The sequence below is a fragment of the Lygodium microphyllum genome, chromosome 12, assembly GCF_053477565.2.
Source record: "Lygodium microphyllum isolate KBCC chromosome 12, Lygodium_microphyllum_v1.1.10, whole genome shotgun sequence".
Lineage (NCBI taxonomy): Eukaryota > Viridiplantae > Streptophyta > Polypodiopsida > Schizaeales > Lygodiaceae > Lygodium > Lygodium microphyllum.
In genome coordinates, this window is record NC_141146.1 from 43,924,881 (window position 1) to 43,936,757 (window position 11,877).

General features: G+C 40.1%; 1 protein-coding gene across 1 annotated transcript; it reads left to right on the top strand.

Annotated features, from left to right (window-relative positions):
• The first annotated feature begins 620 nt into the window (after positions 1-620).
• LOC148027692 (F-box/kelch-repeat protein At4g39560-like) lies at positions 621-2,520 on the top strand. Its single transcript, XM_087689382.1, has 2 exons — positions 621-873; positions 1,261-2,520. Exons 1-2 carry the CDS (start codon positions 688-690, stop codon positions 2,146-2,148), a joined length of 1,074 nt encoding a protein of 357 aa, XP_087545508.1. The 5' UTR covers positions 621-687; the 3' UTR covers positions 2,149-2,520.
• The last annotated feature ends 9,357 nt before the right edge of the window (positions 2,521-11,877 follow it).

Below are 11,877 nucleotides of genomic sequence, written 5' to 3' on the forward strand. Positions count from 1 at the left end.
GCATGGCTCTTTTCTTTAACATCTTAGATAAGCTTGCCCATCTTGGATATCTTTTGAGGATGAGGTTTGGTTGGTGTTGAGTCAACTAGACCTTTACAACCGGAAAGTAAAATGGAGTAAAATCTATTAGGCCAATGCATAATCATTACATGTATAGCTTGCCATTGAATGCTCTTACTTGTAGAGGTGGTAATTTGCTTTCCTTGCATGGTGTTATTATTTTTTTCATTTTCTTTGGCTAATACTTTACTTTTTACTCCTTATTTTCAAAGGGTCAAAATGCTTGTTTACATCATAATCTCTATTATTTATTTTTTTCTTTCTACATATACAGTTGCCAAACCTTAGATTTCTTCTAAAAGAGGATGAACCTGGTGCCTTTCCAACTAGCACAAGAAGCTCTACATAAATTCCCATTGTCCGACATTGTGAGCTTTTGCGAGGAAGTGACCACAAACCTTGGGCTGTGTCCGAGTTGGCAACTCCTTGCCTCCAACTACACCTAGATAGATATTTGGGGTGCATCCCAAAGGGAAAGAGTCCCTAGGTCCCACAGCCCCCAAGGACACCTAGCGAGGTATGGAGTGCCTCCCCAGCATAAAAAAGCTCATGAACACTGCAGGAAGAAACAAGGCAAAAGAGTTTTTGGCTTATCACGGGAGTCACGGGCTGGTACATCAGGAATCGATGGACCGTCTTCCCGACCATCTCTTGCTGGCGTGCGCCGCGAGGCTCTCGGTTGTGGATCTGGCCATCCTCCGATGCGTTTGCCGTCGCCTGCGCCAGCTCCTCTCCGACGCATGCAGCCTCTTCGACTACCGCGCCCGCCATGGCTGCCTACAGCCCTGGCTGTGCGTCCTCGGGGGGATCCAGGTACCTCAGATTCTCGCCATGATTTTCTTTCTTGCCTTATCAATGTACTCTCTGTCAGGCTGGCATACCATCCAGACCATGTAAGTCCACACATTTTTTGATCAATCATGATCGCCCAGACAGTCAGGACATGGTATTGTGACAACATTGTGTAACTCCATGAATTGTTCAGTCATGATTGCTCAGAGTACAGTCAGGACATCGCATCTTGGTAACACTCTGTAATTCCATAAAAATTTCAATCATTATTGCCCAGACAGTAAGCACATCGTATTGTGACAACACCATGTAATTCCATACCATTTCTTTCGCACAGTCAGCACAGCATATTCAGCTGCTGCTTGTCTCAAGACTGCCTTAACATAAGAGCCTTTGCATCTTTGACAGGAGGATAAGGGGGACCTCCTCGCCGAGATGTATGACTTCACCAGGTGCAAATGGATGCCTCTGCCTGTGTTGCCGCCGAGCTCCTTCTTCAATTTTTCTTGTGTCCTGGTTGATTGTCGCATGTATGCTGTGGGAGGATTCATGGGTTTGTTGTCAGATGTCGCCTCCAAGATGTCTGTGTATGACACTCGAAGTAATTGTTGGGAAGAGGTCCCTCGGATGACTGAGTTGAGGGAAGCGTGTGCCTGTGGGGTGATCCGGGGATGCATCTATGTGGCTGGAGGTTATTGCAGGCTGAATAATGTATCTGGGTTGCAGCAGCAGCGGGTGAGCAGTGGAGAGATGTATGTTCCTTGCAGGAAGCAGTGGCAACCCATTGCAAACATGAAGAATGGCCGGAGCTGTTGCGTGTCAGCAGTAGTAGGGGAGAAGCTCTATGTCATAGGAGGCCATGGATGGGACAGTATCCTATCAACAGTGGAAGTGTATGACCCTATTGCAGATGAATGGGAAAACAAGTCAAGCATGCCAGTCTCTTGGATCGTTGGTGGATGTGCTGTGATAGGATATAATATATATGTGGTGGGTTCAGATGTGCTAAATATGGATGAACAAGCACTTGCTGTTTATGATACACGTAGGGATGTGTGGGAGGTGGCTGGTCACATACCCTTGCATAGCCTGGTTAGAGGGAGTAAGTGCAGTTTGTGGGGATGTTCAGTGGTTGGACATGAAGGAAATTTGTATGTGGTGGGAGGAGCTAGCTCCTTCGATGGAGGTGGCCTCAACACAGTACTGGTCTACAATCCTGTTACAGGCATGTGGTCGACATCTGCACCCATGAGATGCAGGCGTTATGGCTGTGCTGCTGTAGTGTTGAATCTCTGAGTTTGCAAAATTTTTCCATTCTCAGTGTCATCTCAAGCAACCTCATTGTAAGTAATATATAGTAATGGGGCCAGATAAATTCTCACCTTCTAAGCTGTACCTTACCCATATATATTCTCACAATGTACATAATTGTTGGAGAAAGGGAGTATTCTCCATGCAAAGCCAAAAACCAAAAAAATGATGAATCCGGCCAGATAAACTCTCATCTTCTAAGCTGTACCTTACCCATATGTATTTACACACTGTACATTATTGTTGGAGAAAGGGAGTGTTCTCCATCCAAAGCCAGAAACCCAAAAAAGTGTTGGATTCATCACTTGGATTCGTCAAAAGAGATAGAGTTGCAAATGTTGCATATTGATGATATCAGATCCAGCCTGTCGCATTATATGGACTGCTCCTTTGGTCAGAACATCCTGGCTTTTGTGCCATTGCTTGTCTGGTTTCTTTTAAAATTCATCAAGGCTTTAGTAGAAATGTTGACCATTCTTTTATATCATGTCTGGGTTGATATTCAAGGGCTGGCCACCAAACTTGTATTTCAGAGCAGTGACACTTACATAGGATTGTGAAACAGCAAATTGGACGCATTTGCTGCAATTTCAGCTTTGATTCTGTCATTACAAATGTCACATCATGCATATCTACATGTATAGGTCATACCTAATGGGTGTGCATGATTTAGGCTGATGTACTATAGTCACTACGTGTGCAGGTTATTCTTATAGTTTGCAATGTTGAGCCATTCATGTTTCAAATTGGTAACACAGCAAAAGGTACGTGCTTTAAAATTCCAAGCATTTTCCCCCATGAAACAACCCTTGCCCGCCCAAAACACACACACACACACACAACCCAAGTAGTGCTTGTCTATTGGAAAGTTTAACCGTTTTGATCTCATATATTGCACTTCTTACTAGGCCTAAATCTTCCTAATCCATATGTGCGGGTTTCTATGCATCCCCTCTTACCTCATATTGAGTTCATTCTACATTTTGCAGCCTAAAAAGTAAGGTCTCCATAGTTTGAAAGCATGAATAATTGTACATATTAGGTTCTTCTTATGAACACTAGAACTTAATTAAAAAACAATCAAACCACAAAAAACAGCAGTCTAAGCCTTATTCAGAAGATAGACTTCTTTGCCTTTCACTATCTTACCAAAAATTCAACCTTTACCTACTTGCAATACCTATTGTGATTCCTACCTTGGACGAGTTGACACCTATTTGCAAGTCCTATTTTGGTTCCTATGTTAACATACACTACCAAAACAAAAGGGAGGACTAGGTCTATCCAATCTGAAACTGATAGCCACTAGAATGGCTGCTAAATGCGTGTCAGGTCCCTTAGTTGTAGCCTTCAGTAAAGCTCAAGTACAAATAAAAAACTGCTCTCAACTAGTCAAAAGTCTTTGGCAAGCATAGTTCAAGTACTCTTGGTACTTACCTCATCTTCCCAACAAAACTTTACCCCCACTTGGTGCTCGCTGGACTAGTCCAAATTTGGACAACATACAAGATGTTTTTTATAAAAAAGGAATTGGAAAGTGGGAAGATGTATGTAACAAAGAAACAAGGGATTTGGATGGACAACAACCTTCTCAAAAATAGATTTAAGCTTAAAGGCCATGAACTAGCTATACTTAAAGGCATGACATATGAATAAGCAAGCCATTAATCTCCATCTTAGCTTCAACATTAGAGGCTTTTGTTGGACCTTCTCAAAAATAGATTTAATCTTAAAGGCAAAAAACTAGTTGTACTTAAAGACATGACATACAAATGCAACTAGCATATTAAGCAAGCATTTAATCTCCACCTTAGCTTCAATGTTAGAATCTTTTGTTTGACCTTAGATAAACCCCTTTGCTAGTACCCCTCCTAGAAATACCCAACTCCTAGCTTTGTGAAATGTTGAACAAAAGATGACACTTGGAATGGACAAATTAACAATGGGATTATAGGTTTCAGAACCTATAAATTAAATCTAGTCAAGGAGAAGTGTCCTGTCTTGGTTGGCTAATAATTGAAAAAGCACTTTGGACTAATGAGAGAGCTCAAAAAAGAGGTATAGGAAATGGTTTATGTACTAAAGGTGGAAAAGAAGCATAATGTTTACCTCACTTGTTCATTAATTGCAAGTCTAACAAAAGGTTATTGGGATACTTGTAGGTAATATTCTAGAAAGTTCACCCTACATGCTTCAAATGGAAAGAAGTCCTACTAGAAGAAATTTATGGGATTCTTCTTGCAATTTGGAATTGGATACGACGACTATATTTATGGAATATTTGGATTAGTAGGAATAGGTTCCAATTTGAAAACATTAAAGTGGATCCACTCACTACCTTTATATTTGATTTGTGATTGTGGATCACTCGAGAGGACTCTCTTCTACAGCAACATGAAAAGTGGATTAAGGAACGTGAGTGAAATGACAAAGGGAAAAGTGAAGAAGCTAATAAACAAATGGATAGAGCCCATGTCCTTTTGAAAGAGCTAAAAGCCAGAAATTTTTAGCCCTAGGCTATAGCCATGCCTTGGACTGTTTAAAGTGAGGAAGGAAAGGCTATTTGCAGTGGAAGATCTCTAAAAGGGCCTTTAAAATTATTATGCTTGATCCTCTCAGGTAATAGGTCTTGGCTCCGAAAGGATTGGTGCAAGCATGATTCAGGTGACCATTTGTTGTTACTATATTTTGGTAGTGATGTGTGTGAACACACTTAGGACCATTAGGGTATTTTTTTTCCCTCTATAGGAGGTTTTTTCCCCCAACCTTATATAGATATGCCTATTCACTTTTAAGGCATATTTAATCTTATAAATCTTCTATATCAATACCTCTTAATACACTTTATGTTGTACTATCTCAACCTTCTTCTTCTCCAAGCTATGTACTTGGATTTGTGCAATCCTAAATCCAACAAATGGGATCAGAGTGGGCTTTGACTTCTTCTTAGGTAGAGTTGCCAATGTCCTTTGCTTGATTTCCTTAGATTGAGATGAGATGTGACGAGCGTCTATAGGTTAACAAATAGTGGAGGTTAGCTCTAAGGGCTTAGCGTCATTACATTTTTTATTCAAGTTCTTTTTTGTCTCCATTTGCACTATTGCTAATATTGGGTAGGCTATTTTATCCATTTGTGTAGAATCTTTGACATCATTTATTTTTGTAGCTAAAAACACTTACAATCTCCTTTATACTATGCTATATAGTATAAATTGATTTTGTGCATATTTCACTCTATATAGACAACTTTCGCATCAAGTATAGTCAATGGCCATGATTGGAAACAATGAGATATTGCATATTTTACATGTTGAGGATAAGTTGGCTGGAACCAACTATTGACTGTGGCCTTATATAATTCATAATGTATTGGTTGCAAAGGGGCTTTGGAACATTATACATGGAATCGAAAGACGTTTTGATGATATTTCAGAAGCTAGAAGTATAGTAGAAGCTATATTGAGAATATTGTAGGTTTTTGTTTTGATCTAATTTATGCTAGAATGCCACTGCCACCTACTCATGAGCAAATTCATTGGGATGGCTAAGATTCATAGGCTCATACTTTGATTGTATTGTCGATGAAATGTACCATGATCCCACATATTTGATTGTGTAAAATAGCTAAGGATGCTTGTGTAATATTCCCATGCAATAAAAGTTAGTTGGTTAGTTCAAAAGTTAGTTAGTCAATTAATAAGATAGTCAGGTTACTAACTAAAGAAAAGATTAACTAACATTAATAACTAACTATAAATAAATAAATAAATAAAACCGAGAGTCGTAACTCGATATTTCTTATGAATTAACAAGGACGTAGCCACCCTTCATGGAAGTTATAACGTGAGCAAGAGATATGAGCTATATTAATCACTAATGTTAATGTGCGTAATAAGGATGGTCTAAGAATATTAGACTTTTAGACAAGACTAGAATATTTTAGAGATTATCCTTTAAAAAAAAGAAAAATATGGAGATTTCTAGAACTAGATGTCATTTAAAAGAAAAAAACAAGTGACCGGCAAAATTGCGCGCGCTGCGATCGCAGTCTACAGGCAGTAGATAGCACTTCGAACAGAGAAAAGAAGGAGTGAACTGAGAGCTTTCTAACCAAGTGTCTTGGTGTTTTACCCCCCTTTCGGAGCCAATGGAACCATCAGATTTATGATTTGAGCATCAGATCACTGATCTTTCCAAGATCCCCCTTCACAAAGAGCTTCACTTCTCAACCACAAGCCCTCTTCTCTAATTCACTATAAATATGAGGCATGGGAGAGGCATAAGGAGACATAAGGATACCTCGAGAGGCTGCGAGAGAGAAGAAGACAGAAAGAAGGATACTCCTTCAAGAGGCTGCGAGAAGAAGCTAGAGAGAGAGAGAGAGAGAGAGAGAGAGAGAGAGAGAGAGAGAGATAGCTCAAATCCCTTGTCTCGATCTTTAACTAAGCCATATTCTCTTACTCTCTCTCATCTCAAATATATTCCACCTTCCCTATCTCTCGAACTACTTGTGGACGATGGCTCCAAAGCGACAAAGTGGAAAAACCATGAAGACCAACGCAACCGGTCAAGCAACGGGTATTGCCAATGATACGGGAGTGCTCGAGGTTGCGGGAGTTGCCACTACAAATGGAATATCGGGTGTGGCTAATGAGAGCGTGAGTAAAGATGAAGTTCCTAATGTCATCATGCTGCCAAACCAGGTTATTCATTACTAGATTATTATTTTGCTATATAAGATAATTACATAAGATATTAGCTTCCATATTCTTCACTTACACAAATTGATAACTCATCTAGAAAACATATTAGTACAAGCATAAAACAATTAATCACTATGATTTGTAGCTAGAATAATTGAGATTCTAAGTCATAGAATCAGGATAGAATTAATTGCTAAAGGTTATTGTACATATGTCTTTATGCACATTTGATATAGTTATGGTCAAATGCGACAAGGTTAAGAGTTGATTAGTGATGGTTATAGAAATTGATTGTCTATTTAGAAATCCTATAGGTCATCTCGTTGAGTTATTGACACAATATATTTCCTTAAGGGATTTTGCTTATGTTGGATAAGTGAACCCAAATGGAAATTCATGCCTTGCTTAACATGTTATAAGAGGTGTACTCAACACTTCTTTATGGGAAGGAGATTCCTCATTAGAATGTAAGGTTACCTTAGGATAAGGTCTACCTTGGCTATGTGAAGCTGTGAATTACATGTTGGGATGATTGCCATTGCATCATTTGATATACATTTGAAAGGACTGTTTGTGTTTGCTAGAATCTAGATTTTTGATTGAAATTATTGTCAAACAGAATAAAAGGAAGGATCGCGCTAGGCTACCCCTAAGCTAGCGGCGAGACCCTACTCCAAGGGGGTCATGATTATCGCTACGAGAGGCTTGGACCAGCTCCGTAGGCAAAAGGTCTGTCAGTAGGGATAGTCTCGGACAGTAGGAATTGTAGGTGCCAAAGGGGGCTATGGCTGTAAATTCTGCATTGTTCCAAGAATCTAACGAGCCCCTTCGTGACCCAGGATGGGATCCTGGAACCCTAAATACTAGTTATGAGGGTGGACAAAATATCCTTATGGAATTCTGTGTATCTTCCGCTGGGATGGAATGATGAAAATTGTAATAAACTTTCAATATAATAAAGAAGTTTGCTTTATTGTTCGAATTGTATGCGTGTTGGTGAGATAAATTATGTGAAGGAACTTGTGACTTAATGGACTAATTAAGGAAGCTGGTTGTATATGTTCCAATAAACGTGTTGTAGGTAATAAAAAAACTAAAGATGGCCCATCATCAGAGGAAAGCGGGTGGGCGTAACCCTCAATGGGTCCGTCCAATGGTAGGGTGGTCTCGGTTAGTTGGGAGCTTTTCTACATCGGAAATAGAAATAGGAAGATGATAAATTGACCAACTAGTCATTAGGTAGAACCGACTTGCATTGTTTTAGGGGGCCGGAATGGGATTTTACCTTATGGGCAGGAGGGTTGACGTACCGCACTCCCCTCCGTCTCCCATTCTCTTTGAACCAAGTGCAATGGCAAGTCCGCTTTAGATTGAGTAATCCTCTAAAAAGTGGGACTCGAAATTACTGATGCTAGCTGGCTGCTAGGAGACCCATTCAATTTTAAAAACCCAAATCTTCAGGTCGATCCTAGTGGGTTCGGCCAAAACTCTCCCGTTGCGAAGTAGACTTGGTAGGGCCTAAGTGACAAACCCCGTGATGTTCCAAGGGAGCATCGGGTGGCATCATTTACGGGAAAACCTACTGATGGACTACTAAAAGGTGTGCCGTGGATTGAGACTAGCGGACACCTCACAGTTGGTATCAGAGCGCACATTAGTATAGATTACGAGGTAAGCTTAAGAAAAATATTTTTTCTAAGCATAGCCTAGGACATGTTTTCTTCTCTTTATTAATGTATGTTTTTGAATTATGGCAGAGTAACGAATCTTGGAAGCGATTCTTGATCTTTCAAGTAATGTTTATGTCAGCTATGTATTCATCCAGTTTTGCCTGGAGAATTTAGATGATGCGGGTACTAGATTAGTTGTACAATCCCTCGCCTCTATATCATGAAAGATGGTGGATGATTAGTGGAGGATATTGCTATATCAATGCAATCTGTCTAGCTTATCTTCAAAATAATCTAAAAAGGGTACAATGGATGGAAGATCTTAAAGTTGTTAAGATCTATCTATTTCATGAGGCCAGTGTAAACTCAACCCTGTATACTAGAGGCAAGAAGATCAAACTAAACCAATATATCTATGGGGAAGTTACGAAGATCCTTCCGGTTGACAGAATAAAAGTCATAGGTCGCTCTAGCTGCCACAACTACAAAAAAGACGGATTTCCTGAACTCCCTCAAAAATATAGATTCCTAGATATTTACTCTCCGAATCCAAGTTACTTCATGAAGGATATATTAGAGTGTCATACTTAGATTGTAGTAGGGAATCTTTTCCTAAGAGAAAATAAGATGAGCCTGCGAGCCATCTGAATAATGTATTTCCTTCCATCTGATTACCTTGTACATCCGTTGTAATAAAATATTAATTGATACTTTATCAATCAGAGAAATAATGCAACCTTATTTTTTTTCTTGAAACCTCTGAAATTTCAATTTAACTTTAGCATGGGAAGAGAGTTTATTTGAGAGTTGTTTCAATAAACTAAGCGAGAGATAATTTGAGTACTGAACTCTATTATTGACGCTATATAGATTTGTAAAATTTAACTTATGAATTGTTGAAAATTTCTCGGAATCTCGCACCCACAATAATTCCCAATGAAGCTCAAGAGAAAAGGAATCTTTTGAAGCAAGTCAAACCTCCAGAGTTTGACGGGAAAGGCGAAAATGTGAAAGCTGATGCAGAGATTTGGATCGAATCTATGGAAGTTTATTTTACTGCTACTGGAACTATCCCAGCCAACCAAGCCATGATAGCTAAGCTAAAATTAATTGGCGAAGCTTGAATTTGGTGGAAGTAGTGGTGCCGAGATCAAGGTGTCCCTAAAAATACCATTACTTGGGATTTGTTGAAAGAAGCTATAAGAGGAAGGTATTTACCTCCAGCTTATCGCACCCAAAAGATGAACGAGTTCTTCAATTTGAAGCAAATGGGACTAACCTTGGAAGCATACTACTCTAAGTTTGTTTCTCTTCTTAAGTATGCACCCCCCATGGATACTATTCAACAAGTCGAGTTTTGCAATGGGCTAAATTATCCTCTGAACACTCGTTTAGAATCAATGCGCCCCATAGACCTCCAGGATGCTTTGATTCGAGCTGCTCCTATTGTGCAGGAAGTACAATCAAAGCCTAATAACAATAAGTTCTGGAGCTACAATAACCAGAACAAAGGAGGATTCAAAGGTCAAGCAAAAAGAACCCAAGGACAATTTTTCCAAGGACAAAAAAAGAAGGCAAAATCCAACGTAGTTGGAAATTTTATTTCTACCCAGGGAAACAGGGATGGTCTTAGGTGCTTCCACTGTAATGAGACGGGACATTTCAGGAGAGATTGTCCAAAGCTTGGTAGGAACCATCACCAAGGCCAATTTCGAGGTCAAGGCAGAGCTGCCCAAGGTCATGGTCATGTAGCTATGGCAAGAGGAAGAACGCCAAATATTACCCTAAAAGAGACTAATAAGGAGGAATACCCTACTATGGAAGAAGACATTGAAAGAGCAACTGTTCATGCTGCATTCCACAAGAAAGGACCAAATCGTCAATATTCGGTAATACAAACACTGGCTAGTCACCAAGATAAATCATTTAAAGTTTTGATTGACTGTGGAAGTACACACTCATTTATTTCACCCAAGTGTGCTAAGAAGATAGGTATAGATACGGTAGATGCATCAAAGCTGCTTGTGGAATTAGCAAATGGAAAGGAAGTACTTTCTACACAGTAAACTGCCAAGGTAGAGTTTAACCTAGGAGAAAACCTTTCAAGTATGAGGTTTAGAGTAATGAACCTAGGAGCCTATGAATGTTTATTAGAAATGGATTGGCCGATTCCCAATGATGCTCATATCCATTGTGGAAAAGGTCAAGTCACATTTCAGGATTTGAATGGTGAAATAGCAACTACACAAGGTGAAACAGGGAAACCTAAAGTTCAATTAGCAAAAGCTTCTCGAATTGTGAAAGGCTTGAAGAAAGGATTACATGTTTACTTGATCAAGCTTAACAAGATAAATCAAGATGGTCATGTAGAAGAAGAACCATCCTGGTTAAAAGAGTACGCTGACATATTTCCTGAAGAGCTAACTGAGTTACCTCCAGAAAGAGAAGTTGATCATGAGATCAAACTTGTTCTAGGAGCCGCTCGAGTGGCAAAGAGACCTTACAAAATGTCTATTCGTGAGGCCATCAAACTAAAAGAGCAACTCAAGCAACTGCTAGAACAAGGGTATATCCGGCCAAGTAGTTCACCATGGGGAGCCCCAGTATTATTCCAAAAAAAAGAAAGATGGAACTCTCCGTCTTTGTATCGACTACCGAGAGCTAAACCAGGTGACAGTAAAGAATAAGTACCCAATCCCAAGGATAGATGAGCTTCTTGATCGTCTACAAGGAGTAAAGATCTTTTCTAAGATTGATCTTCGGTCAGGATATTATCAGATTAAAGTCAAGAATGAAGATATTCCAAATACCACCTTCAACACAAGATACGGTCATTTTGAATTCATCGTGATGTCATTTGGGTTGACAAATGCTCCAGCTACCTTCAACAGGTTAATGTAGGACATTTTTAGACCTCATCTTGATGATTTTGTTCTTGTATTCTTTGTGTTAGATATGATCAATGCCCCACCCTCATTAGGTGCTACCAATGATCCATGGTGCTCAAAGTTGTAAGGCCCCCATTATGAGGAGAAGCCAAATGTGAGCCCGAACATTGGTTGAGTCCTGACTTGTACATCAGATGAGGTCTATGTGACCGGATGGCAAAAAGGTGACTGTTGTGGGTCTAATCTTTGGGTTAGATGGAGTGGTTAAGCTGGTAGCAACTCGAGGCGCATTGCATCGAGTTGCGGTGTAAGGCTGGGGGGTCCCAGGGGGGCCAGCGGCCCCCCTGGCGGGGGTTTGGGGGCAGCGCCCCTGGCCCGATGGTAAAGGGAATATTCCTTGGCCGACTAGTGGAGGCTCATATGGTAGGTCGACCGACCTAACAACCTTCGCGG

Bases quoted from the DNA above. Each gene is read 5' to 3' on its own strand.
- LOC148027692 (XM_087689382.1), top strand. From the start codon at position 688: ATGGACCGTCTTCCCGACCATCTCTTGCTGGCGTGCGCCGCGAGGCTC. The intron at 874-1,260 runs GTACCTCAGATT...CATCTTTGACAG, and splicing joins GCGTCCTCGGGGGGATCCAG to GAGGATAAGGGGGACCTCCT.